The sequence below is a fragment of the Nipponia nippon genome, unplaced genomic scaffold (genome assembly GCF_047370975.1).
Source record: "Nipponia nippon isolate SJK-2023a ecotype South Korea unplaced genomic scaffold, ASM4737097v1 scaffold_16, whole genome shotgun sequence".
NCBI lineage: Eukaryota > Metazoa > Chordata > Aves > Pelecaniformes > Threskiornithidae > Nipponia > Nipponia nippon.
Genome location: NW_028262332.1, coordinates 11,835,668 through 11,862,625, shown reverse-complemented (window position 1 = coordinate 11,862,625; position 26,958 = coordinate 11,835,668). Strand labels below are relative to the sequence as shown.

Below are 26,958 nucleotides of genomic sequence, written 5' to 3'. Positions count from 1 at the left end.
AGATCTGGCAAACAGTAGTGCTGACCACACCTGCTGCAGGCACGCTCCGGGAACGTGGCGCAGGCAGAAGGGCTGCCCCGCCGCCGATAAGCTGAGTGGATGGAGATAAAATCCGAGGAGGAGATATGCTTTGCTGAGTATCAAGGCTATGCACCAGCAAGGAGCAAAAGCACGGCTGCGGCCCGCGGTGGGTGGTGCAGCTCCGCGGGCTCCGGCTGCACCCTGGCTGTGCTGGCCCCACAGCCTGGCCAGGAGGAGATGGGGCAGGGCAGTCGCTGGACCAAAAGCTGGGGTTTTGGTGATGGACGTGCCAGTGCTTGGGCCCATCGGGAGCACGAAGGAGAGGCTGTGCCAGTCCCTTGGCCATGACAACACTGCAGCAGAGCAGCGAGTTTGGGGCCCATCCCTGGCCCTGAACAGCAGCCATCCCTTCCCCAGTCCATTCCCGGGGACCCATGCGGCTGGAAGCCCAGGGCCACCCTGTCCCTCCCTCCTGGGTGCTGTGGCCACTGAAATGTCACCCCAGTCTGCATCTCCTCCCTGTCCCCAGGGACCCCTGGGGCTGCGCACAGCCTTCAGCACGGGCTCCGTGTGTGCTGGCTGCTCCTGCCTGCGTGGCACGTGCTGCCCGGGCTATCCAGGGTCTCCGCAGGCACCGCTGATCCCGAGTCCCAGTGCAAGCCCAGCATGGGGCAGGGACGGGAGCGGCAGCACAGGCAAGAGGTTGGTGCTGCCACTGCAAAGGGCCCTGGCATTGGTCTGGCACTTGGCTGGCGCCCGCACTGCAGAGTAGCCTGGGCGTCCCCGGTGCCAGAGCCCCACGCACCCGCCCTGCCAGGAGCCAGGTCTGCCCAGCCCCTGCACGGCCGCTCTGGAGCACGCCTTCCCAAATCCACCCTCCCGCCAGCGCCGGCCGGGACCTGCTGGGCTGCACCGCGGCCCATGCGCTGGCCCTGACCTGGGGCCACGCGCCCGCTGCAGAAGCTGGGCCGCGGCCTTGGCAAGGGCCTGTGCAAAGGAAAGTGCCCAAGGCCGGTGGGGACGTATTTACCCCTGAAAGCACCTTGCTGCAAAAATAGCAAGCGGCCAGCGTGAGGCCGGGGCTTCCCGGGGGAACAATGCCCGGCGGGAGGAAGCGGCCGCGGCCGCCCCGCAGCTCCGTCCCTGCCTCGCGCGGTGCTGAGCCGCGAGCTGCTGCGTGCCGGCCCGGCAGGGACCTTGAACCTGCCACAGATTTATTTTCTCTGACATTGGCATCGCGTCGGAACATCTGGCACGCGGCTGATAATTGCTGGGGATCAGGGCGGAAGCCGCTCTGGGCCTGGAGCTTCTTCCAGAGCTCTGTTTTCATTAGTTTTTCTCCTCTCTTCAGCTGCAGAGTGAGGAAAAAACAAGCAGGGCTGCGCAGCTCGCCGCTCCCGCTCCTCTCCCCGCGGCCGCGGCATCGGGGGCTCCCTGCTCCCCCTGATGTGGCGTGGGTGCGCCGTGCCGTCAGGGCTGCACCTTGGCTGAGGGGGGATGAGCCCTTCTGCGACCCCTGAGGCCAGGACTGGGGGTCCTGCCACGCCGCCCTGGGTGCCAGCACCAGCACAGGGGCTCGGGGCCATAGCAGCCAGCCCATCCTCGGGGTGGTCGCCACTCTGGGACAAGGCAAAGAGCAGGGCCCTGCGCACAAACACACACGGAGAGGCTGCGGTGATGGATGGCCGGAGCGTGGGGCCGGCAGTGGGAGCAAGTCCCTGCTCGGGCAGGATGGGAGGTGTCGCTTGTGGCCTCTCACCCCAGCTCCTGGCCTTGCTGCCCTCGTGTTTTCACAGGGCGATTGGAAATCCGAGCCCTGCAGCCAGCGAGGTGCCCGCGGGTCAGGATCGTACCCAGCCACGGAGGGTGGGAGAACCCACGCAGCATACACATCTCCAGTGCCAGCGGCTTGGCTGCCCTGCCACGTCCCCGGCCCAGGGGGATCCACTTTCCTCTGCTGCCGTTTCAGCACATGCGGAGCTGCTGGCCGCCGGCGCTGTGAGCTCACAGGGACCCCGGGCACAGGGCCCCATGCATGGAGGAGCTCCCTCCCACCCTCCCCTGCAGAGGAGACCCTTGGGGCTGGGGAGGCCCCAGCTGCAGGTCCCGGTGCTGGGTGGGTGCAATGGGATCGCACTCCTCCCGCAGGCGTCCTGCCCTGCGCCCGCGGCTCCCTCCCTCCTGCCCCGGGCCGTAAATCAGCATGGCCGTGGGTGCTGGCACGCTCGCTGCTGCCCGCCGGTGCCCCCCGCCTCCCTGCGGGGTCTCTCTCCCCTGGCGCGTTATCTGCCGCGGGGGTCCCACTTATCTCCGCTGTCACTTTCTAATGCTAGTTTATGGGCAGCTTTTTGTAGCTTAATTATGATGTTTTTCAGCGTGGTCACGTGGCCACAGAAGCCAATAAGGCACCGAAGTGGGTCCATCCCAGCTGAGCCTGGCCCCCACGGGGAGGAGATTGGCCGGTGTCCTGCCTGGGGCGGCGTGTGCGCAGCCAGAGCCCCGACGCCTTCCTGGTGGACACAGGTCCCATAAATCCCCCAGCCCGCTGCGGACGGGGCAGCGGTGCCCAGCACCCCACGGAGGCTCCTCAGGCGGCAGCTCCCGGCCAGCGGCGCGAACAAGGCTCTCCTGCCGTGCTGGCCCCACGCACAGAGGGGCACACAGCCGCCTCGTGGTGAGTACGTGGCCGTGGGGAGAACTGCGGTCCCCCCATCCCGCCCATCTCCCACCCGTTGCCGCCATTTCCCAGCACGGCAGTAGCCAAGGCTGGAGCTGGGCACACAGCAGGGCTTGGCAAGGAAGCGGGAGCTGTGCGTGGGCCTCTCCTTCCCGTCCCGTCCCCATCAGCAGGCGTGGGGATGGAGGCTCTGCTCAGCGCGGGCAGCAGAGTGAGGCCTCACCGTAGCCTTGGCCCCTCGGCCATGCTGCTGCCCAGAAATGACAGATCTGGCTGCCGAGAGGCTCTGGGAGCCCAGCCAGTGGTGGCTGGGGGTCCCTGGTCACCCCAGTGCTGCGTTACCCGGGGGAGCGCAGGCAGCCCCTCCACCCTGGAGCAGGCGCGGGAGGCGGCCAGGACCCCTCCGTGTCCGCAGCTGGCTGAGCCCACGTCCCTTCCCCATCTCACGCTGGCGGGCGCCACAGCCCTTGGCTCTGTGTTGCTTTTGTTCCTTGTGGTGTTTGCTCGGCTATTCTGACCCATGGCCCCTCCTGAGCTCCTCTTCCCGGATGGCAGGTCCCGCTCCGCAGCTGCCCGGCAGCTCCCCCAGGAGCTCGCAGCGAGTGCGGGGCCCGTGGCCAAGGGGCTCTGCCGGCGGTGGGAGCGCTCCTTCCCGGCCAAACGGCGGCTGACCCACACCGGGGGCTGCTCGGCTGCTATTCTTAGCCTGGGCTCGATTCCTGGTGGCTCTGGAGCGATGCTCCGCCGAGCCCGTTTCCTGTTTGCCGCTCTCCCTGCCAGCGCCACTTCCTACCCACCGCACCCCTGGGCAGCGGCGGGCGTGTGGGGCGAGCCGGGTGGGATGAGCCGGCTGGGATGAGCTGTGTGCGATGAGCCGTGCGGCACAAGCTGTCTGGGATCAGCTGTGCGGGTTGAGATGTGTAGGATGAGCCGTGCGGGATGAACTGCATGGGATTAGCCGTCTGGGGCGAGCCGTGCGGGATGAGCCATGCAGGGCCCACGGCCACGGCTCCTCTTCGCAGGGCGCTGCCGGCAGCACAGCGCCCAGCCGGGCAGGAGCTCCAGGCGCCCGCAGCCTCGGGGCCCCCCTACCACTGCCCTCCCTGCAGCTCCCTGGGGTGTCAAACCACCTCGAATCAGAGCTCCCTGCCTGGGAGCCGTGCAGGCAGCCGGCTCCTGCCCACACCGGGACGGGCTGTGCCTCTGCACCAGCCACGAAGGGTCTCCTGACCCAGCGGGCCGGCCCTGACGGGACGGGTTGAGCTGCAGCGCCCGGCTCAGAGCTGGAGCCTCGAGCTCCCCGTGGCCAAGTGCCTGGGCTGTGGCGTGTGGCCAGCCGGCCTGGGAGCGTCCCGGTGAGCAGGACGTGCCGGGAGCTCCTGTGCCGCTCTGCTGGTGTCATGGAACGTTTCATTAAGAATCCCTGAATGTGAAGCAATGAATTAAATACAGCCGGCGAACAACGGCTGTCGGACAGGCGCGCCAGGACACTGTTGGCAGTGGCTGCTCCACGCGAGGTGGCCGGCGCTAGGTCCAAACCGTCACCTCGTTAGGAGTGGTCCCAGAGGAGGTGTCCAGAGGTGCCGCACACCCCGCTGCTCCTCACGCCGCTTTCCCCGGGCGCTGTGAGCACCTCCCCGCAGCCGGCGGCTGGCAGGGCCGCCTGGTGCAGGGTAACAGGGCTGGATCTGGCAGGGCCCGGGAGCCCGGGGGCTCTGCGCTGAGCGGGGCTGGCTGCAGGGCGTTCCTCTTGCTCAGACACGTTTAACTGTGCTCCAGCCCCCGGGGCTGCTGGTTCGCAGGCTGGTCCAGCCGCGGGCAGGCCGGACGCCCGGGGAGGTGGGGGGCTCGTCGTTCCCCGCGGAGGGCCCGGGGCAGCTCCACCAGCCCGGGGGGAGCGGGGAGGGTCCCGGCCCCCGGCCCGCGGCGAGGCGCCCCGAGCCCCTCCGGCCCCTGGGCTCCCCAGGGCCGCAGCCCGGCGCTGCCGAGGCTTCCCCCCGCCCGGGGGCGGCGGCGGGAGCTGCGGCGGCGGGAGCTGCGGCCCGCAGCGCTGCCCTCGGGGGCCGCTCCTGCCCCCCGCCCCAGCGCCCCCTCCGCCGCCCGCAGCCGCCGGCCCGGGGTGCGGTGCCCGCCGCCCGCTGCCCGCTGCCCGCCGGGGCCTGCGGTGGCGGGGGCCGGCAGCGGGGCAGAGCGCGGCCCCGTCCCCGCGGCCCCGGGGCTGGCAGGTCCCTCCGCCCCCACCCCGCGTCCCCGGCGCCGTGAGCCGCCCGCTCTCCCCAGAGGAGGTTCCCCAGCCCCCGGGGGGCTGGCCGCTCGCCCGCACCAACATGGAGATGCTCTTCCAGGCGCTATAAAGGGCTCCGGCTCCGGCACCTGCCGCTCGGTCTCCGCCGCGCCGCGCTCCCGCTCCGCACCCAGCGCAGGGGCTGGGGGCCGCCGTCCCCGTCCCAGTCCCCGCCCGCCCCGTCCCGTCCCGCTGACCCGCTGGCTCGTCCCGCAGCAGGGCCGCTGGAGGGGATGGACTATTCCTATGATGAGGACCTGGACGAGCTCTGTCCGGTCTGCGGGGACAAGGTCTCCGGGTACCACTACGGGCTGCTCACCTGCGAGAGCTGCAAGGTAGGAGCCGGCCGGGGCGTGCGGGGCCGGGGCAACGGGGCCGGGGCTGTGCGGGGGCCGGCGCCTGCGGGGAGCGGGGAAAGGCGGCCGGGGCGGTGCGGGGAGCGGGGCGGTGCGGGAGCTACAGCCGGGGCTCTGCGGGGAGCGGGGCTGTGCGGGGAGCGGTGGGTGCGGGGAGCGGGGCTGTGCGGGGAGCGCTGCACGGGGGAGAGGGGGCCGGGGCTGTGCGGGGAGCGGGGAGGGGGCTCTGCAGGGGCCGGGGCAGCGGGGCCGGCCGCGGGCCGCTCCTCGCCCGTTTTCGTTAGCGACGGATTCGCGCTCGGCGGCGGGACGGGAGCGCGGCCGCGGCGGGGGGCGGCGGGGCGGGAGCCTCCGTCGGAAGCGGGACGCGGGGACGGGGTGCCGGTGCCGGGATGCCGGTGCCGGGTTGTCGATGCCGGTGCCGGGATGCCGGGATGCCCGTACGGGTGCCGGTGCCCGCCGCATCGCCGCCGCCCGCCGCCGCAGGGTTTCTTCAAGCGGACGGTGCAGAACAACAAGCACTACACCTGCACCGAGAGCCAGAACTGCAAGATCGACAAGACCCAGCGCAAGCGCTGCCCCTACTGCCGCTTCCAGAAGTGCCTCACCGTCGGGATGCGCCTGGAAGGTAGGGCCCGGCCCGGCTCGGCTCGGCTCGGCTCGGCTCGGCTCGGCTCGGCCCGGCTCGGCCCGGCTCGGCCGGCTGCCCGCGGCACGGCACGGCTCCGCGGGCGCGGAGGGGCCGGGGCTGCGCGGGGCTGCGCGGTTCCCCCGCGGCGGCCGCGCTGTCCGCCGCCGCCGCGTCCCGGGGCCGGTAATTCCCGCGGCCGCTTCGATTCCGTTTTTCCCTCCCAAGTTAAAAAAAAATTCGTTTTTTCGCGTCGCCTCCTGCTTTTCCTTTTTTCGTTTTTGTTTTATTTCCCCGGGGGTTTTTGGCTGCTGCGGCTTCAACTTTCCAGGATTTTCTTTGCTGGCAGAACGTTTGGGAAATAGCGTAGAAATTATTGTTTTCCTTAAGCACATAATTCCAGAAGCCAAGACTTAAGGAAAACGTTAGAATTATGGGGCTCGTAATAAAACTGCTGCAGACCCACCACGAATTATATTTTTCCTCTTCGTGACATGTAGTAGAACAGATTTCTCCTCTGATTCTCGGGGAGTGCAATTCCATCCCCCACAGCCGCCACCTCGCTCCTGTCAGAGAAGCCAATCCCGACTGAGACATCGGAGTCGAGCCCCAACATCCCCAAGCCGTGTGTTGTGGTTTCTGCAACACTTAGCACGGGCCAACAAAATACATTCGGGGGGATGGATCGCCGGCGAGCGACTGCAAAGCAAAAGCAGATGCAGAAAGGAGACCCCCGCCCCAAATCAGCCGCCCCCCCACCTCCTCTCCCCTGAAATCGTTTACATTTTGCAGCGGATGAAAGCGGCCAGACGCGCCGGTGGGGCTGAGACCCCTCGCCTGGCCGCGCTCGCTGCGCGGGGCTTCGCCCACCCGGGAGCTCGGGGCAGAGTGCGGGTTAATCAGCGTCCTGCGCGTACCCACGCAGCGGCCGCTCGCTCCCAGGAGCGGGATGAGAGCCTGCGAGCAGAGGCGCAGGAGTAAGACAAAACATCAAGCTGCAAAATCAGCCCCTGCAAACTCCTGGTGTGGGCCGGCTTCCAGCCCCGGCTCCAAACAGATCCCAGTTTCACTCTCCTTCCTGGACTGGAGTTACTGGTGCCCCGAATCTATCCACAGACACTCTGGCAGTTTTGACCGGTGCTGCAGGAGAGTTTGGGCGCTGGGCAGGGGCTGGGGGCTCCAGGGGCAGTCAGGCAGGGGCAGCACTTGGGCTGCTTGGGGGGGACAGGCGCCGGCTCACCAGCCGTTTTCAGCAGCTTTTGTTCGCTGGGGAGCTCGTTTGGTCCCATAACCTGTGAGGGCAGCGGCTGGGATTTTTTATTTGTTTTCCTGCTGTTAGCTCCTCAGCAGAGTCCCGCAGCCGGGGGGGAATCACCCAGCGGAGGGTGACGTTCCCGTGGGACCATCATTTTTTGTGGTAAAAACCGGAGCCCACCTTTCCTCAGTTCCTACTATTTTTGGGCAGGGAATCTGAGGTGACGCTTTGAAGGTGAGCCTCCAGCTCCACAGGACAAAAGCAAGCCCGAGATGATGATTTTGGGGACAGAGTGTTGAGACAGGCCCCCTTGAAGTGCCTGAAGGGATGCTGCAGCGAAGCCTGGCCCGGGAGAGCAGCACAGCCCTGGCCCAAGCCTGCCCGCAGCCCCGGGCACCGCCAGGCACCCCCGGGCACCCCCCGTGCCCCTGCCCAGGGCAAGGGGATGCAGAGCTTGGCGGGCAGCCCACCCCCCCGGGGCTCTGCGCGGGGGCGAGGGCAGGCGAGGCAGAGGGAGCGGGAAGGGGAGCCGCTGGGTGCTCGCGCCTGCTGCCGTGCCGGTGGCCGCACCCTGGGTGCGTGGCTCGGGGGCCGCCTGCGGATGGTTTTGTTGGGGGGTGCCGGGGGTGCAGGCGCTTCCTGGGTGGCTCCGCTTGGGCTCCCTTGCCCTGGAGGTCGGGGTGCCTCGGTTCCTTCCCGGCAGCCAGCTGGGACGCGGCAAACGGCAAGTTGTTCCCGATCCCAAGTGAGGCACAAACGGCAGGAAAAGTGGAGCAGGAGGGAATTAAAAGGCCCCTTCTCCCTTTGTGTCTTGCTGGGAGAGGGAAGGAGGTGTACTAGCGGTCGCCTGCGGAGGGTTTGTGAGACCAGGCTGCGAGCACCTCTCACTGTGGGGGGGTGCAGGCAGCACCAGCGGGGTCCCTGCCTGTGCACCCTTGCCCAGGGTCACAGGGGTCTGCCTGGGATGTGATCCCTGGGCATCACTGGGCCCGGCCTCGAGCGGTGGTGGAAACACATTACTTGAAGCAGGTGGGAGATTTGGGCTTTCGGTGTGCCCTGGCATCGCCGGGGTGTGCAGCCGGGGCTGCCAGCCCCGCTGGTGCCAGCTTGGGCTGCGCGCGGGGGTCTGCCCGCGGGGGATCCTGGCAGGGGTACGCACATGCACTGACTGCGGCCATCTCCCTTGTACCCCCGGAGTCAGGAACTGCCCCGGGGCAGCTGTCTGTTGCCCAGAGGCCTGCGGGCAGGCTTTCGGGGGGGGGCCTCGGAGGATGCCTCTGGCCGCCCTGCTCCCAGCGAGATGCTGTTTTCATGAATAAAGAATGAGGGAGGAAGCGCGGGGCGGCTCCCCTGGGAGCACATTCCTGCTTGCCCTGGAAATGCTGCTGCTCCCGGCCAATGCTCCCGCTTTTCCAGCCTGCCTGGAGAGTCTGGGAGGTGTCCTGGCTCTCCGGGGGGGCTGGCCACGCTTCCAGCGGCCGCAGGATAAGTAGGCGAAAGAGAGGCAGAGGTAACAGCTGAGACACAAAAGCAAGACCTGCCTGCTGTCAGCGGGGATGCAAACTAGCAGACTTTTTTTCCCTTTGATGCTAAGTCTGTGGGCCGTGCTCGCTGGCGCGCTCTCCTCCATCGCTCTGCACTGCCGTCCAGCTCCCAGCTTCCAGCGAGCTGAGGCTCTTCCAAGGGTGGGCCGGGGCAGCAGCCCCTGGGAGCGCGGCGGGGCGGTGCGGAGGGATGAGCTCCTGCTGCAGAGAAGCACCTGCTCCCTCGTGTGCTGACACATTCTTGGTTTTCTTTTGGGGTTTGGAGGGAGCATCTGCTTTGCTACAGCCGGGAGATTGCGATGGGGCCGTCAGAGCGACTCCGCCAGTGGGATGCTCCAGCAGAGCCCCTTGGCCGTAGGTGATACGCGGCAGGGATGGGCAGCCTCCTGCCTGAAAGCCATCGCAGCCCTGCCGCGGGGTGCAGTGTGCCCGGCTGGGGCTGCCAGCCGTGCTGCCTGTGAAAGGGGCAGAGATTTGCAGAAAAGAAGCATGAGCAGCCTGGATGCAGGTGAACCAGGGTCTGAGAGGGCTGTGGGGTCCCAGGCTCTGCAGAAACAAGGAAATCCTGGGGCTGGTCCAGAGTCAGGGGTCGTAAAAGTGAAAGTGGGTGTCGAGCCCCCTCATCTGCCTGGGCTTCACAGGCTGTCCCCCCAACCCGTGAGGGATGCAAGCTGCTTTATCCCCCAGCCCTTTTTATAGTTAAAGCCAAATGTCTCTTCCTTTCCCGCAATTCCCAGAGGCTCTGAGGTTGACACCAGCAAGGCAAGAGCCGGGGCCAGGCACCCGAACCTGCCACGCCATGCCCCTGGTGCGCACGGCTGGGCTGGAGCAGCACAGTCCTGCCAGCGGCTCTCTGGAAAGGTCTCCCCGGTGCCCCCCAGCTCCCTTTGGCCACCAAATCCCCCCCATCATTTTCTCCTCGCTGCGTGGAAGTGCTGGTCTCCCTCCACACGGGTTCACTGCAGCCTCTGCCCGCTCTCTGCCCCCAGCGGTGCGTGCCGACCGGATGCGCGGAGGGAGGAACAAGTTTGGACCCATGTACAAGCGGGACCGTGCCTTAAAGCAGCAGAAGAAAGCTCTGATCCGTGCCAACGGCTTCAAGCTGGAGACCGTGCCTCAGATCATGTCCCCGGTGCAGAACGACTACAGCCTGTCCTCCACCATCCACAGCATCCACGCCATGTCCAAGACCTTGCCACCCAACCCTGCCGCCCTGACGCCTGTCGACTATGAGCGCAGCCCCTACGGGACGCCATCCCTGGGAATGACTGTGCCCAGCCACGCGCCGCTCACCAGCTACCACTACCCCTCCTTCCCCAACCGCACCATCAAGTCCGAGTACCCGGACCACTACACAAACGCCCACGAGTCCGTGCCCGCCTACGTGTACCCAGAGACCTACCCCAGCAGCTCCCCCCCCGACATCCCCGAGGTCATCCTGAAGCTGCTGCAGCTGGAGCCCGATGAGGCCCAGGTGAAGGCGCGGATACTGGCCTGCCTGCAGCAAGAGCAAGGCAAAGGCCGGCACGAGAAGCTCAGCACCTTTGGCCTCATGTGCAAGATGGCCGACCAGACCCTCCTATCCATCGTGGAGTGGGCACGGAGCTGCATCTTCTTCAAGGAGCTGGAGGTAGGAGCTTGGGCGGGGGGGAGGGATGCTGCACGGGGCGGGTGGCAGGAGGCCAGGTAGGATTGGGGCTGAAATGCTGTGAGGATGGGATGCTGTAATGGACAGCATGCTGTAATGAGCAGGATTGGAGCTGAAACGCTGTGAGGATGGGGCAACACTGTGGGCACGAGCCTGGGGTCACCAGTGCTGTAGACGAACTGGTGCATCCCTGTCCCGCTCCCGGCTGCCCACGCGGCAGCACTGGAGGCACTGCGGTCCGGCTGCAACACCGGAGTGGTCCCTGCTGCCGCTGTGGGGCTAATGATTTCAGATTCATCACCGCGGGGGCAGGTGTGGAGGCAATCGTCGGCAGAGTGACTGCGGTGTCAAGCTCAAGATATAATTGAAAAATGTAACGTTGAGGAATTATAGTTGATACAATTCTCTCCTCCGCCTTTAGGAGGAAAATCGATGCTGTCAGGTGGGTGCCTGTTAGCACCAGGCAGGCAGGGCAGGGCTGGCCGGGGCGGGGGACACCACCAAGCCTCCTCTGGAGCCACTTCTGCTGCCGGCAGTCTGCGAGTGTGCCTGGCCGGGGGACATGGTGCTGACCCCCATCCCGCCGGGCCGTCCCATCTAGCAAATCCCCCCAAATACTTACTGGGGCCAAGGGGTGGATTAGCAGGGGTGGGGCAGCCTCTGCCATCCTGCAAACCTTGCCAAGCTGTCAGACGTTTTCTGTTTGTGTTCTGGGCTGACCTAAGATACTAAACCACTGCAAAAATGGGAGAGAAAATTTTGCAATGTGGCCAAAACCCAGAGAGCCACGTCCCAGTGTGGCTGGGAGACCCAGGTGCCTTCCCGTGCTCTGAGTGTGAGGCTGTGCTAGCCGGCTCTGGCCAAAATCACCTTCCCCCGCAGTGCTGTGGGGACCGCGCCCTGGGACAGGGCCAGGCTCTTCCCCGTGCCCACCCTGCAGAGTGCCATGGGGCCGAGCGTGGCAGAGCCTCGTGGCTCAAAATAGCCCCCAGCTGCCAGAACAGTGTCAGGAAACGGCATTGTGGGGGTGGGTCGGGCTTGTTTCAATCATATCAGTGTCCAGCCTGGATTTTGGGAACAGGGTGGTTGTTGTTTTACAGGAGATATTGTAAACAGTGTAAATTCAGCTCGCGGCTGCATTGCCGCATAGCCTTGTAACTCCATTGTCAGCCTGATTGCGCCACCAAAATAGGCTGTTTCCGTGTGAATCCACGTCGGCTCCTCCCGTGGGGCTCTGGGGGGGACGGCAATGCCAGATGCCTCACCTGGGCAGGGCCACCGGCGTCCTGCCGGGAGCGGGGCACATCCCCCACCGTGCCCTGGACACGGGACACGGTGCCCCAGGGAAGGGAGCTCGGCTGGGCATCACTGTCCATCACCACCACCCCGGGGGCTTGTGCCTTTTGGTTTTGTCCATGCAGTGAGCGCGCGGCAGATTTCCAGCCAGGGACTGCAGGACGCCACGTCCCACCCTGACTCCAGAGGGAGCGTGAGAAAGCTGGTTGTCGCTGGCCTTGGCTCCCTCTGAGCCTCTGGCATGGGGCTGTGGTGCCCGGGCCGCTCTGTGTGTGTCCCCCAGGACGGTGCCGGGGCTGCCCGCCGCCCATCCGGCACAGCGCGTCCTCCCTGGCGTTGGGCGGTCGCTTTCCCTTGGGCACGCGGAGAGAAGCCGTTGGGAAGCAGGAGTAGGTCTGCAGCTCCTGAAACCCCATTCCTGCTCCTGCCGGCACATAAAAGCAAACAGCTGCTGGGGCGGTAAATGAACTCCTGCTAGTGCAGAGTTTATGGCTTTACCCTAAAGCCCACTAGCACAGAGTAAAATCGTGATCTCGGAGATCGATGGCCATCATGCAGGCAGTCCCTGCTGGGTGCTCAGCGCTCCTCGGAGTAGAGGATGCCAGCAGCCCTCTCCATCCCCTGGGAACATCTGCATGAAGGCGACGGTCACCATCCCCAGCCGGGGAAGGGCTGTTGGCCAAGGCCAGTGCAGGGATCCAGGCTGGAAGGGCGGCGTGCTGGGACATCGCTCCAGGGCATCACACCGGGCTGGTGCCAAGCGGGGAGGGCTGCAGGCGGTTGGGGAGAGGGTGCAGGCAGATGCCCCCATGCACGACGTCCCCTGCCTGAACACTCCCAGCACCCCTGTGCTCCTGCTGCAGGGCTGTTTTGCAGAGAGCTGGCTTCTTCCCCGGGCCTCGCAGGGAGCCTGGAGAGGAGGGAGCAAACCCTCGGGGGCACGGGGACCCGCTGGCTCACACCTGGCCAGGACGAGCCTTTGCTCCCTGTCCAGGGAGAGCCGAGAGCAGGTCCCGCCTGGAGCTGGCAGGTCTTGTTCCCATCCCCATTCCCGTTCCCACACTAGCAGCCCGGCGAGGGGCAGCAGCAGACCGGGCGCTTTGCTGTCTCTTCCTGGCGGGGTGGCCAGGGTGGGGGCCCTTGGGGAGAGCCCCCCCCCAGCTCCACCGCTGCACCCAGGGAAGGCGGGAGGAGACGGGCTAATGGCCTCTTGACATCGGCTCACACGCCACGTCTGCCCACAGGCGCGGGGCAGTCAGATTGAAAACAGATTTAACTTCCCAGATATATCGTTTCATTTAAGGGCCAGTAATTCTGTCAGTCTGCCACTGACAAACGAGGGTCCCCATGCCAATCCGCCCGGGAGACTGATGTCGCAGTGTTCATCTCGTGTCACCAGGCAGAGAATTACGGACTGCGCTGGCCTTCGGAGGCAAGACTAATAATGCTGCGCGGCAGAGGGGGATTTGGGGGCCCGCTTGTTTATCGAGGGCCGGCCAGGCAGCCGTGGCGCGAGGCCGCGCGGGCGGAGGTGGAAGAGGTCAGCGCTGACGCCCATAAATACGAACTTTAACTGAGTCTAGATGAGATGTGTCAGGACTGAGGGAAGATTTGCAGCATCTCTTCAGGAAGAAAAATATGGGCTGGGGGTGAAATATATTTTGTTGGGTCATGAGTCTCAGGCAACTTTGTCCTTTCAGATGTAATTTTTTTATATATATATGGAGAGAGACAGACAGAGAAATGTGCATAGGCACGCACACTTGCGCACTCACATCGGGTCTGGTTTTGGTTTGGTTTATATACACGTATCTTGCACAGCCTGGTTTATATAGGTGTTGCTGCCATATGTACATATAAATATTGTGCACGCAGAGGTGCAGTGACCTTTAGATTGGGATGAGCAGCCAGGAATGTTAAACAAATTGCTGCGGTTTCAGCCCGAAGGCTGGGCTGGGCTGGGGGTCCCTGCCGCCAGTGGAGGGGCACGGCGCGGCCGCAGGGAGGTGGGTTGATGCCGGTCCCCTCCTCAGCCCCTCCTGGCCCTGGGGCCGGGGCAAACCACCCTCCCAACCACGGGCGAGCACCAGCGGCAGGGGGACGACGATGCTGAGGGCAGCGCCATTCCCACCATGGGCCGAGGGGTTCCTGAGGGTCTCTGGGTCTCTCTGCTGGGCTGCTCTCCCTCACTTCTCGTTAGAGAGCTCGGAGCCATGACAAAGCCTATTTGTAGTCAGTTGCTTCTCTGCCTTTAGCATGCGTGGGTCATCTTGACCCCATCTCCTGGCCAACAGCCAGAGCGTTTTTGGCAGATTTAAAATCTCCTTCTGGTCGTGGATGCTGCAGCAATGTTTAGCATCCTATGCACTGGGGGAAATGCGACGGCTTTCCTTGCCTGCGGGCGGCCCGGCTGGCACAGCCCTGCCCTCGCTCCTGGGGCGCACATGCAGAGCCACGATGCCCACGCAGCCTTGCAGCCGGCTGCCTGCGAGCACCAGCAATAAGCAGTAGCCTGGGCCCCGGCGGCGTGCTCTGCGAGGGGGAGCGGCAGACTGGGCGCTGCTGGCCCTGCTGCACTGATCTTGGTAGTTTTTTGCTTTAAGATGCCCATTGCAGTGGTATCTGGGCAGGGGGATGGGGACCTGCATTGACCATTAACACCTTAGACTCGTGTGGGGTTTCAGTCGCGGGTGGCTGGCAGATGGTAATCCACTTTCACACTTCTCGGTAGCCAAGGTGATGGGTCCTGCTCGCACCCAGTAATTGCCCAGGCTGTGGCTGGGGGCGCTGGTGTGTGCTGTGCACCTGTGTGGAAGCTGCTGGGGCAAATCCTGCACCAGTGATCTGGGAGGAGGCCCGGAGAGCATCCCTGGGGGTGAAGGCAGGTCGGGGACATCCGAGCACTCCTCGTGCCCGTGGCGTGCTGAAGCCGGGTGGGGAGAGGCTGGGGATCGATGTCCTGGCACCCGCTCAGGGCTTCCGAGCAAAGCGGGGGTGTTGATGGGTCACTGCTTCATAACGCTGCAGAGATGTTCAAGGGCGGATGGTGGTACCCGAGGTGGGGGATGCCCTGGACCAGCCGTGCAGGGAGCAGCGAGCGCAGCAGGGCTGCACCATCCCCATGGGGGTTTGACTCCGGGATGCTGGGGTGGCCTGGGCACATTCTGGGGAGACCCAACACTCCCAGGGGCCTCCTCCCCTCCTGCCTACAAACCCACAGGGAGGGTCACAGGAGGTTTAAGGCTCTCATGTGGCACATCTGCATGTGGGTCCTGCAGCCCCATGCCCAGGCAGCACCGTCTCTGCCTCTGCACGCCCTGCCTCCCCTCCGGCCCTCGGTCCGAGCCCGTTTGTCGCAGGGGAATGGATTTTTCTGTGGGCTGCAGGCCTTCAGCAGCAAGGCACTTTCGGCAGCCAGGTGACAGGGCAGTGCTCGCCCTGTGTGGGGAGCGTTTTGCTGCCATGTCTTGTGAATGGGTTAAATGCTTGCTTTTAAAAAAAAAAATCGCCTCTTAAAGACAGCTTGCATCAGGTCCTTGATAAAGCACTCTGTTGAAAAGCCTTGACATTAAAAGAGGAAGATCCTTTGCTTAACTTTTAAAGGCGAGCGTGCATGCATGCCGCCTTGCCGGGAGGATTGATTGACTCTGAGTGGCCGTCCATTAGCAGCCCCCTCCTCCTGGGAGGCCAGGCTGGCGCTGGGCGCAGGGAGGTGATCTCCAGCCAGGAGCCCCCTCGGAGCGGAGCCACACTGCTGGAGCAGGGCCATGCGGGGATGCCCACTGCTGCCCCAGCCCGCGGCACGGGGACACCCAGCTTGGTGCTCGGGCACGGGCAGGGCTGGGGTCCCTGGAGACGTCCCTGAGCCCTACCTGGCCCCCAGAGCCCCCAGCCCACCCAGTCACACTCCCAGCCACATCCCCCCATGCTGTGGCCGCATGGCTCTGGCGTGCAGCGGTGCTCCCAGGGAAGGCGATGGCACACCGGAGCGTGCCGGCAGGGGAACGGCTGTGCCACAGGCGCACAGGGCAAAATGTGCCGCTGATGGGATTCGGGGAGGTGCTCTTCTGAGGGAGCTGAACCTGTCTGTGGAGTTAGGAAGAAGCTGATTAGTCATTTTTAAAGGAAGAAAAGAAGATTTCAAAATTGTTGAAATGCTTCCTTTTGGAAAAACTGGAGTTTTTTTAAACCATTTTCAGAGCAAAACCTTCAGTCTGTCCCTTCCAGAGGTCGTCCTGCTCAGGAATGAGGCACAGGAAGGAGCTTCCAAAACAACGCCGCAACTCAGCCGGAGCGGAGGAGCTCGGCACCGGCCGGGAGCGTGCGGCTGGGCTGGCAGCATGCTGCTGTGCCGAGAGCCCAGCTCCCTGCGAGGGCTGGCCGCAGTTACAGCCAGCCACTCGCCTTGGGGCGGAGGTCATCAGGAATGCAGAAAATCTCTATTTTGTTTTGATGCAGAATGAGCTTTTCCCCAGTTCTTTGTTCAGCAGCTGAACAGAAGCCTCCTGGTCTGAACGGCTGGGCCGTGTACCGTGGCTTCTTCACCAGCCCGGGCGATGTGGTGGCGAGCCCAGCCTTGGCAGCCCCATTGCACCCACTGCACCTCGCTGCAGGCAGGTTTCACGCATCGGGCAGGCCGCCGGCACTGCTTTCTGTGCCGCACCTCCCTCCCCGTGCTGCTGCGCGTCCAGGTCTGACCACCCACTGCACTTGAGAACAAATCCCAGCCGCTCGCAGGGAGTGCCGGGTTCCGAGACCATAAAGCTCTTTCTCATCTGACTTCTATTCCTTTTGCAGTCTCCCAGCACTGGTTTATTGCAGCCTCTTCAGCAAAACGAGGGTATTATCCAGTCCTGTGATACTGCATCTGTCTTCCTTCTATTAAAGGCAGCGAGCACAATGGCACTGCAGAGCTCTTCTGCTGGCGCTGAATTTGCTCTGCAGGGAAGTATTGCTGATAATCCCCGGCCCTTTCCCTACGCCAGCCTTGCAGGAGAAGGGGGCTCTGGGCAGGATGGGGGTTCAGCTCTTTGCAGAAAGGAATTGGGGTCCTGCAGAGTGCAGCAACACGGGGACGAAGCTGGTGACCCACGGTGGTTCTCGGTGGGGCGGTGGGGAAGGCAGCTGAGCGGTGTGCCTCCTGCCTGCTCCCCGGCCCGGGCTGGCAGCACCCCCGCATCCAGCCATGGGGGCCTGGCATGGCTCTTCATTTTTCCGAACATAGCTGTTGGCTCCAGCAGCTCATCCTGCCCGTCACTGGTGCTGCCTGCAGCCCACCGGCTTTCCTACGAGACCTTTGGAGCCCCTTGCAGTTTGAGTCCTGGGTTGAGCTTTTTACCAGGGGCATTTGCAGGCATTTCTTTGAAAGCATAGCTGTGCACGCTTATACCTGTGCCTGCACGTACACACCAGCACATGTGCAAATGTGCACATGATCACGCATGTGTTGGTGTGTGGGCAGGGGCCGACCTGGCAGCTGCAGGGCGCAGCGATGCCTCGTAGCCAGCGGCTCCCCCGCGGCCGTGCTCTGTGCCCGCCCCAAAACCTGCCATCCATGGCAGGGAGGCAAGGACGGGCACTGTCTTCTTTCATTTTAAAGTATCCAGAGGGGCTGCCTGGAGACACAGGGCCTTTGTGCAGCAGCCGCACGTTCCCTCCCGCCTCAGTGCCAGGACAGGGCCAGCGGTCATTTTGTTAAAGATTTGTGTGTGGTTCGGGGAGGTTGTGCCTGGTGGGGGAAAACCCATGCTGATAAGAGCCAGCAAGTGCCACCGAAACATGCTGAGCTGCTTCAAAGCTGGCTCTGTGCAGCTGCCTGGCCCGTCTCCTCTCCTCCAGGCTGGGATCCCCCTTGCTGGGGGTGCAGCTCCAGCTCTCCCTGCCCGCCCAAGGGGACCCTGCTGCTGGGCTGGCCTCCCCTGGGACATCTGCTGGGCACGGGGTCAGTGCTGTTCAAGCGCAGCACAAGGCATGCGTGGGGCATGAGCCTGCAAGTGTAACCCGGCCGCAGGGTGCTGGCGGTTGCAATCCTTGCTATAGACGCTAACCAGTGCTGTGGGCGTCAGTCTTGCCATCCTCTCCTCCCACCTGCCGTGAAGGGAAGGCTGGAGGTGATGCGTGGGGTACCGGCAGTGAGATGAAGTGGGGTGCCACATCCAGCCCAGTTACACACCAGCACAGGCAGATATGGGAACCAGGAGCCAGATCAGGGCTTTGCAATTGATGTTTCATTAATAAGATACAGCATCTCCTTGCTAGGAGCTTGTTCACGGTCAGGCTGCAATTTCCATGTATAAATGGGTGTGTGAGACTTGGGAAATGCTCTGCAGGCACTGGGGTGAGGAGGGTTTCAGGTTCTTAAAAAAAACAGGGCTTTTGCTAGGCTGTGAGGGTGAGGGACAAAGTCCTGGAGGACAAAGGCCTGTCCCATCTGGAGGAGCTGGATTCCTGAGGGAGGCAGGTGATGCCCCCTGCACTCCCTGCGTGCTCCTGCGATGGGCTGGCAAGCAAACGTGTGCACAAAGCAGACCCGGGGCCGGACAAATCTGTGTAGATCAAGTCACCTGGGGGCCTTAGGGGAACGCAGAGTTTGTCACATGTCCAACACATCATGTTGAAGCCGTATCCATGCCAAGGCATTGCTCATCTTGGTGGCAGAAGGCCCTATCCTTTATGTAACAGTGCCATGACTGGACTCGCTGCTCTCCTTCTGGGTGCTTGAGCAGTGAAATTCGGTTAATTTTTGACACTGATGCCAGTTTGGTAGAAAACCCCTTTCTGTTGTGCTCAGGGTGAGACACAGATGGGTGCGGGTCCTGCCCAGGGCCGCTGCTAATGCGGCAATGTGATGTAGCAGCTGATGGGGTGAGTTTGAGCCATCGCTGCCGCAGGGCTGGAGCGTAGAGCCCACCCGCAACACGCAGCGCTGGGGGCCGGAGGGGTGGTGTGGGGACCGGGGCAGCCTGACCCCTCCTGCCGGCCAGCAACCAGCCCGTGCAGACGCAGCCCCCGTGGCTGCGCGTGGCTGGCCCAGCCCCGGCATGATGGGTGTCAGCGGCGCTGCTCTGGCTGTGTTTCAGGTGGGCGACCAGATGAAGCTGCTGCAGAACTGCTGGAGCGAGCTGCTGGTGTTTGACCATGTCTACCGGCAGCTGCAGCATGGCAAGGAGCACAGCATGCTGCTCGTCACCGGCCAGGAGGTGAGTGCCGGCCCACAGAGACCGCAGCGGCCACTGCGGTTGGGGTGGTGGGGGCCAGGCGGCAGCGTTGGAGGGGGGACACAGGGGTGGCTTTTGTCTTACTTCTGGCTGAGTGCAGCTTACCCCGTGCAGGGCGGATGGGTTGTTTTTGCTGTGCTATGGGACTGCTTGTGCAGAAGGTCCCATCCCGTCCCATCCCATCCCATTCCATCCCGTCTTATCCCATCCTGTCCTGACCCGCCACCCAGCTCCTGCTTCTGGAGAAAAATGTTTCTCACAGAAAGATCAACGGCTGCACCTGCACTTGCAGTGACAGGGTGTGAGAAGGGGCCCCTTCCCTCCCTGGGAGCAGTTTTTGGAGACACAGGCACCCGAAATGCCAGTGCTTTGCAAAGGGCCCCTCTGTTTTAAGAGGTGCTGGAGAAACAGGGTTCCTGTTTCACCCATCAGCCTTCACTTTGATGCCCCTAATTCTCGGTTGGTGCTGTGGGCTGGTGCCTGGCTTCTGCGCGGTGTCCCCTGCAGCGGGTTGGGGGGGGCTGGGGCTGATGCCGTCCCTGTCCCCGCAGGTGGACATGTCGACCATCGCAGCCCAGGCCGGCTCCATCCTGAACACGCTGGTGCTGCGGGCGCAGGAGCTCGTCTTGCACTTGCACTCGCTCCAGGTGGACCGGCAGGAGTTTGTCTGCCTCAAGTTCCTCATCCTCTTCAGCCTTGGTGAGCGCTGCCACGGGGGGCATTGGGACAAGGGACGGCCACGCTTGGGGGGTCACGGCCGTGCTGCTGCGGGGTCTCAGGGGATGGGAGCACGGCTGGAGGGAGCACGCGCAGCCCAGGGTCCAGCCATGCTGGCTGCTGCACCGACGGGTGACAAAGGGGCTTTTAATGAGGAGCCAGGAGCGAGGGCTGGGACCTGCCAGCTCCCCTGGCTTGTTGGGGGTCCAAAACTTCTCCCACTGCAGGGCCGGGCTCTGCCCCCAGCCGTGGGGGACGTTGCCAACCCGCTGGCCAAGCGGAGCCTGTTTTGGTCACTCGCCCGTCTCACCGGGCAGGGAAACAACCGGCTGATATGGCTGCAGCAAAACAGGCGTGTTGACAGAGGCAGCAGCCGGGGAACGGCCCTATCTCCCGGGATTTGCGTCAGAGGGCCTGTGCCACCGCGGTGGGGCAGGGGCTGCGCGTGGCTCCTGATTAGGCTCAGCCCTGGAGCCTGTGGTCGGGCCGAGGCAGCGGGTTCACACGGTCCTGCCTCACCTAGACAAAATACGCGGGAGCCGCGGGCGCTGCTGCCAGAGCCCGCAACGTCCCTGGGGTTGCACAGCAGCTCTGTCCACTCCTGCCCCGCTCCTGCTCTGCTCCTGCCCTGATCCTGCGCTGCTCCTGCCCCGCTTCCACCCTGGCCACACTGCTGCCCCTGCGGGGAGCATCTCCCCATCCACCGCGTCCAGGGATGCGTCTGCTTTTCCCACGAGCATCACCCGGAGGCAGGGACACCTATCAGAGTCCTACCGGAGCAATCTCAGCCCTCGGTGGGGCGACGCGGCCACGGGCAATGCTGAGCACCACGGGGACCCCAGGGTGCCCGTCCACCTTCATTACTGGTGCTGACACCTTCCCCTCGGCCCTGTCCCAGTGGGAGATCTCACCTCCCGGCACGAGGACAGCAGCGGAGCCTGCGAGGGGCTCAGCTGGCTGCTGTGCTCCCGGCTCACACCTCTGCCGCCGCGGCTGCTTCACTTCCCACACCTCCATGGCCGCTGCTAATTGCACGCACCCAGACAGGGCAGGAGCCGGCATTTCCCCAGGGAAACTTATGCTTGGGTCCCTGCAGCACCCGGGTGCTGGTGCTGAGCCAGGACAGCAAGCCCAGCTCGGGGCAGCCCTGGCACCATCCCCATCCCCGTCCCCATCCCCATCCCAACCCATTCCCAACCCCTTCCCCATCCCTGTCCCAGTGCCTCAGTCTGCACTTGTGCTTGTGCACCACAGGTCACATCTGGGGGGGGGTCCTGCCCCAACACCAAGTGCAGCAGGCCATGAGCTGCGCTCTGCACCATATGGACACTGCTGTGTATTTTTGTACTTCGTTGCTTGACAGAGTTTGCATCAATCCATGTCATTGTCGCTGAGAAGGCAGCCTGCTCCAGGAGCAGCACTGCCACTGGGTTAATGGGTTAAGTGGGAGCATTGACGTGCTGCAGGCAGTGGGAATCCACTCCCCCATCTGAGGGGCTGGGGTCAGGACCAGTACGGTCTGAAGGACCCACTGGTTTGACTCGGGTTTGCTGTGGACGTGTCCTCGTCAGCAGGCAGGTCCGGCACCCGGGGGCCCGGGCAGGGCAGGTGTCTCAGGGCGCGGGAGCTGCACCGCCATCCCGTCCTGCACCTGCGGCATCTCCTCCCACAGCTTTCTTTTCCTCTAGAGCTGTTTTGAAATCCAGAGAAATTAGATACGATAATTTGCTGTTCAAGCAGTGATAAGGTGTGGCACAAACAGTGCCCAGGCTGGGAAATAAAGGAGGTGGTGGGGCTCGTGCCCCGAGCTGGGATCTTCCCTGGCCGCCGCCCCGTGGGCTCAGCCCCGGGAGGGTCGGTCACCCCACGCTGCCCTGCATCCCCCTGCCGCCCCTCGGCACGGCACAGCGTGGCACGGCACAGTGTGGCACAGCACAGCGAGCAGGAGCAGCATCTTCCCAGAGCGCAGCCAGCCACGGTGGCCACGGCTGCTGTGCCGATTGCGGCTGCGGTTCCGCTTCCCCGGAGCAGCGGCTTTCAGGAAGGGCATGGAATCAAATAGCTGTGTTTTCCCATACATCATTTTGCCCCAAATCCAACTTTTTCTCTCCATATTGCAGAGCTCACTTGGAGTAATTTGCCCTTCGCAGGCTCAGCTGTAGAGGATGGGATTGTGTATTATGTGCAGGATGTAATTGCCTTTAACAAGAGAATTTCCACATTTACCACTCTGCCACAGCACAATCAAAGCCAAGCCCCGCTCACAAGAGCTGCCATTTGAGTTCTAAATAGATTTCTCTCCTGAGCAGGTAAAGAGATTTAATTAAAATTAGGGCTTCTCAAAATAGCAATATTTATGAGGACGGCACAGGTTAGCTTTGTTCTACAGAAGGGCTTAATAGAGCCTTAATGGATTGACCTATCATTCGATTTCATGACTTACATTCATGAAGCAGCTACTCTTGGGGAGGGGAGGAAGAGAGGCTTTTATAGCCCACATTCCCTTAAGCGTTTGCAATTTATCAGCAGCTTCTCCCAAACAAAAGGAGCTGTGAATAGGAAGAACACTTGAGGGCATAGAAATAATCCCAGGCATATCTGTATGTGTGATGGGAGGCTTTGTCACAGGACAGTCTTTGCAACTGCTGCAGTGTCTCTAAATGAAGTGAGTCAATGTTATTTGGACAACATTCTTTATTCCTTGCAGGAATGAAAAGATTATTCAAATATTCAATTAAACAGTGAATAGGGTCTTTCAGAGAACCAGGTGAGTTCATCGAGTAGAACTAGCTATTGTTGAGCCAACTCAGGGGATAGATTTGACATTTATCAATATAACTTCTTTTTTTTAATGACATGCACAATAACCTTATGCAGATAAAGAGATTTCATAACAACAACCCGGGTAGAAGGGAGATTGCCACAATAGGAGCAAATGTGCCACAGGAGTGAAAAGGGAAGGGTGATCTGATAAAGTGCATCTTGGCACAACCTGCAGCGCTTTGTGCGGGCGCCACGCAGCTCCCGGCCCGGCCGCGGGCACGGCCGGAGGCCGTGTCTCCCCAGGGGCCCCGCAGCCGCCGCGACTGCGCCTCCGCTCCCCGGGCTCTGCCTGAGCACGGGCCGGGGGCTCCCCGCTTTGCTGGGCTGGAGCAGCGCTGGGTGCCATGGCCCCCCGAGGGAGCCCTGTGGGGCCGGGGTGGGGGGAGCCATGGACACCCCCACCCAGCAGGCGGGCTCCCTCCTGCTCAGCCACCTCCACCACCGGCACCACGCTTTCCCCTCCCGACAGCTGCTCAGCCCTTTGGCTACAGCAGGGACCCATCTGGGTCAAAGCCACGTTTGATTCCCCTCTTTTTTTGGGGGTGAAAGCCAGAAATAAACCCCAAACACCCAACCGCCTTGGCCAGAACCCGTGCCCAGATTTCCCTTTTCCCAGCCCGTGGGCGGGATGTATCCAGGCTGCCGATGCAGACTTGAATTTGGCCGTGCGTGAGTGGCTGCTGGACGTGGGCAGGAGAGCCAGCAGCGCTGTTACCCAGCCACAGTGGTGCTGGGTGCCTCTGTGCCGTACAGTAAATCTATTAAATCCGCTCGCCCCAAATGGACTCGGTGCTGGGGTTTGCAGCAAGGTCTCCCGCAGGCGGGTGCCGAGATACCGTTGCTGTGTATAGCTGTAGCCGGCTGACGGGGCGGCACACACACAGCACCGTTTCCCTACAGCCACTGAAATCTGCGTGCGGGGCCGGTTCAACAACATGTTGTGCAGCTTGAAAACCAGTGCTTCATTTGTGGAGCGCTCACGGCAACCTGAGCACCAAGGCAGCATCCTTGGAGGGCAGACCCCAGCTCAGGCTGCCCCAGAAGCCTGGGGAGCCCTGAGCCACCAGCCTGGGCTGTCCCTGCAGTCACCCTCCTGTCGGCTGCGCTCGCAGGGCGGTTACAGACCCATAGTCCCCAGGGACAACCTCTGCCCTGGGGCTGTGCATGCCCCGGCTCTGCAGCGCTGCCCTTGGGGCTGCGATGGCCCCTTGGCTGCTGGAGCCTGCCTGCACCTTGGTGCCACTGCCTGCTGCTACCCTGCCGGCAGCAGGATTACGGGGGAGCTGCTGAGACCCTGGCGAGGCGCAGAGGATTAGGGTTTCCAGGCTGGTGAGCCCTGTTGCCACATTGGAAAGACGAGGTTTATCGGGGAATTAATTCAGCCGCTTCCTCGGCCTTCAGGAATTAAAGGGGGCTGATGGCAACAGCTCCCTGTGTGTGGGTGCAGTCGGTAACAAGTTTCAGCTTTGCAGCTTTCTGGGTGGCAAGGGCAGGGGTTGTGGGCCCTTCCACTGCTGACGGGGGTTTGGGCATCCGTCTTCAGCATTGGGAGAGACCCAGGAGGCAGGGGAGGGATGGGGAGGCCATGGCCAGGCAGGGATGGGGCACGGTACCCCTCCTGCGCTGCATTCTCATGCACGAGGGGTGCTGATGCAGGAGCACAGGTTCCTCCTGGTGCAGTGCAGTATGGATGGGGCAGACACGTGGCTTTGGCACCATTTCACCGTCCCGTCCCCCCCTTGCAGATGTGAAGTATCTGGAGAACCACACACTGGCTAAGGACGCTCAGGAGAAGGCCAACGCGGCGCTGCTGGAGTACACCGTCTGCCACTACCCCCACTCCACGGACAAGTTTCGCCAGCTGCTGCTGCGGCTGGCGGAGGTCCGGGCGCTGAGCATGCAGGCGGAGGAATACCTCTACCACAAGCACCTGAGCGGGGAGGTGCCCTGCAACAACCTCCTCATCGAGATGCTGCACGCCAAGCGGACTTGAGCGTGGCCGTGAGCACAGACCCGGCGGAGCCCCGGCGCTGCCAGCGGCACGGCAGGGGCAGGACGCGCGCCCGGGGCTGGCGGGCCAACGCTGCCCCTCCACCCTGCCTTTCTCAGTGATGCTATTTAACCTGTACTATTGGAAAAGTCCCAGATAGTTTATTTTAATACACAGTAAGGATGGCTGATGGCTGCGGGGCCGTGGGCTCAGCTGCTGGACTGCTCCATCAGCGGTGCTGCCCCCCGGCTCCTCTGCACACCCGGTGCTTGACCTGTCGCCTGCCGGACCCGGCTCTGCAGCGTGAAGGAAGGGTAAAGCCTGTCCCGGCTTTTCTCCTATTTATGCTCCTCTCCGGCTGCCCCTGCCAGCCATCGCCCCCCCAACCCTGCCCCATGACTCAGGGCCCCTCGTGCACAGGGCAGGGGAGAGGGGAGGTGAGCCCCCCCGGCTGTGGTTTCGCAGTAGTCGGGGTGTCCTCACGCACCAGCACGGAGGCAGAGGATTTCTGCAGGAGCCAAGCAGAACACTAGGGCTGGAGATGTCATCCCCACGCAGCCGTGCCGGGACCCCAAGGTGCACGTGCTGGGGTTCCCGCTCCTGGCTCCCCACAGCGTTGCTGTCTGCTCTGCGTCCCACCGCTGCCCCAGCCAAGCAAGGACAGGCAGGGACGGGCAGTGCTGACCCCTCGGCTGACATTCATTTTCTCAGCGCTTGCCGGTGCCAGAGGCACCAGCTGTGGCTTTGCAGCTTGTGGCAGCCACAGTTCCCGGACCCCACCGGTGTCTGCGGCCAGCACGTCTCTGGGATGTCGAAGCTTTGCTGCAGAGGCTCTAAGACATTTGGTACCAGGAGCAGGGGACTCTCTTTGGGACACTTTGGGCCTGAGGCCCTGCTGCTGCGCCCTTGGTGCCAGCACAACATCCCTGCAGCTGGAAAGCTTTGCAGATCACGGTGCCCAGGCGGCATTGGCACCACAAACAGAGCTGGTTCCCGAAGCGTGAGAATGGTGTCCCCGGGCAGCGCGGGTCCTGCCTTGCTTCAGTCATCAGCCATGTCCAGGCAATGTCTGGAGAAGAGCCAAGGAGCCGGATGGGGCCAGGGACGGACCCTGCCCCTTTCCTGCTTGCAGGTGACGCTGGCAGAGCAGCCGGGCGGGAGGGAGGTGCAGGGTCCAGCCCCTGCACCGCAGGTGTGGGGCAGCAGCAGGTCCGGGCTGCAAAGAGCCCAGAGCTGCTCCCATGCCAGCACGTGCCTGGGGGCTGGGGGGAGCTGGGGGGCTTTGCAGCCCCCTCCTGCATTTACCTGCCCAAGCACGTGGGTAAGGAGTACTAAGAATTGTCCTGTGCTTCATGCTGGGCCAAGCCGAGCCCCCAGACCCCCGCATCGCGCTCTGCCATGTCCCAAGGTGACATCAAATGCTGTGCCGAAGCCACAAGCAAAGAGCTGTTGGTTCCTCTCCCAGCACGGGACAGGGGCTCACAGACAGGACTGGGCAGCACTGGGGGGGTGCGGCCCCCCGAGCTGGGATGTGCCAGACTCTCGCTGCTGCTTTCTCTCACTCAGCCGTGCTCTCCTCTCCTCCTGCTCTGCTGCTGCCGCTGGGCAGCCCAGCACGGCCCCCCTGCCACGGCCGGGCCCCCTGGCCCCGCTGGGGCTCCTCCAGCGCGGAGGGCTTGGTTCAGGTCTGTTTTCCACGGTGGGTGTTTGCTCCTCGTTCGGAGGGGGCTGTCATCCGTCGCGGCTCTGCGCAGAGCCGGTGCCTTGAGGAGCTGCAGACGCTGTGCCCGGAGCTGCGCGGTTTATGGAAGCTTGTTAGATGCAGAAGAGCATGTTTGTCTCTGCTTTTCAACATGTTTGTGCATTTTCCTCCTGAAGTCTGTGGTTCGGTTTCACCTTCTTCTTTTTGTGAACTTAAAGAACTGGAGAAAATGGTTTGGGAGGTAAAAGATGTTTCATTTTCAGAAAATGAAAAGTGTCCTTAAGTGTCTCCCTCTGTGTCGCTCACATCCTTTTCTCCCTCTCATCCCTCCCCTTCCCCACTCCCCACCCTTCCTTCCCAGGCAGGAGGTTACCAACTTCCTTGTCAGGAGCAAACCACTGTAATAAATTTTGCAGTTCATTTAAAAAGGCAGACTTTGTCTTTTTTGACTGTCTTTCTAACCCCCCTTGTTGGGGCCACCCCCTCCTCCCGGCTCCCCGTGGGCAGATGGGATGCCCTGCCTGGTGGCCCGGCAGGAGAGCGGTGCTTGGCCCCAGCAAGCCCCCGGTGCCCGCGGGTGTCTCTCTGGGAGTGCTGCCTGCCTTCGGCGGGCCCGGGACGCTATGGCTGCGGGAGGGGGGTGGATGCTGTGGTGTGATTCAAGGCATTGGTGACTCAGGATCTGGTTCCAAGTGCTGCTGGGAATTGCCATAGCGACTCTGAGTGTGTTTTGCAAGTGAGCTCACGACTGACGTTTATGGGCAATTAGCTTAGGCATGGGATTTTTCATGTAAACCCTT

The 26,958-nt window shown here is 63.1% G+C and overlaps 1 protein-coding gene across 2 annotated transcripts; it reads left to right on the top strand.

Moving 5' to 3' along the window:
* The first annotated feature begins 2,471 nt into the window (after positions 1-2,471).
* On the top strand, positions 2,472-26,548 carry NR5A1 (nuclear receptor subfamily 5 group A member 1). Of its 2 annotated transcripts, none has more exons than XM_087752865.1 (7): positions 2,472-2,695; positions 5,202-5,317; positions 5,825-5,966; positions 9,755-10,395; positions 18,789-18,908; positions 19,478-19,625; positions 24,212-26,548. In XM_087752865.1, exons 2-7 carry the CDS (start codon positions 5,216-5,218, stop codon positions 24,457-24,459), a joined length of 1,401 nt encoding a protein of 466 aa, XP_087608991.1. In that variant the 5' UTR covers positions 2,472-2,695; positions 5,202-5,215; the 3' UTR covers positions 24,460-26,548. The 2 variants fall into 2 exon arrangements, with proteins under 2 accessions (XP_087608991.1, XP_087608990.1); XM_087752864.1 differs by having other exon boundaries at positions 5,199-5,317.
* The last annotated feature ends 410 nt before the right edge of the window (positions 26,549-26,958 follow it).

What these genes read in the sequence shown, in the direction of transcription:
- NR5A1 (XM_087752865.1), top strand. Translation starts at nt 5,216, where the DNA reads ATGGACTATTCCTATGATGAGGACCTGGACGAGCTCTGTCCGGTCTGC. An exon ending in CGTCGGGATGCGCCTGGAAG is followed by an intron (nt 5,967 to 9,754) that starts GTAGGGCCCGGC and finishes CTCTGCCCCCAG; the next exon opens with CGGTGCGTGCCGACCGGATG. An exon ending in TGCTCGTCACCGGCCAGGAG is followed by an intron (nt 18,909 to 19,477) that starts GTGAGTGCCGGC and finishes CTGTCCCCGCAG; the next exon opens with GTGGACATGTCGACCATCGC.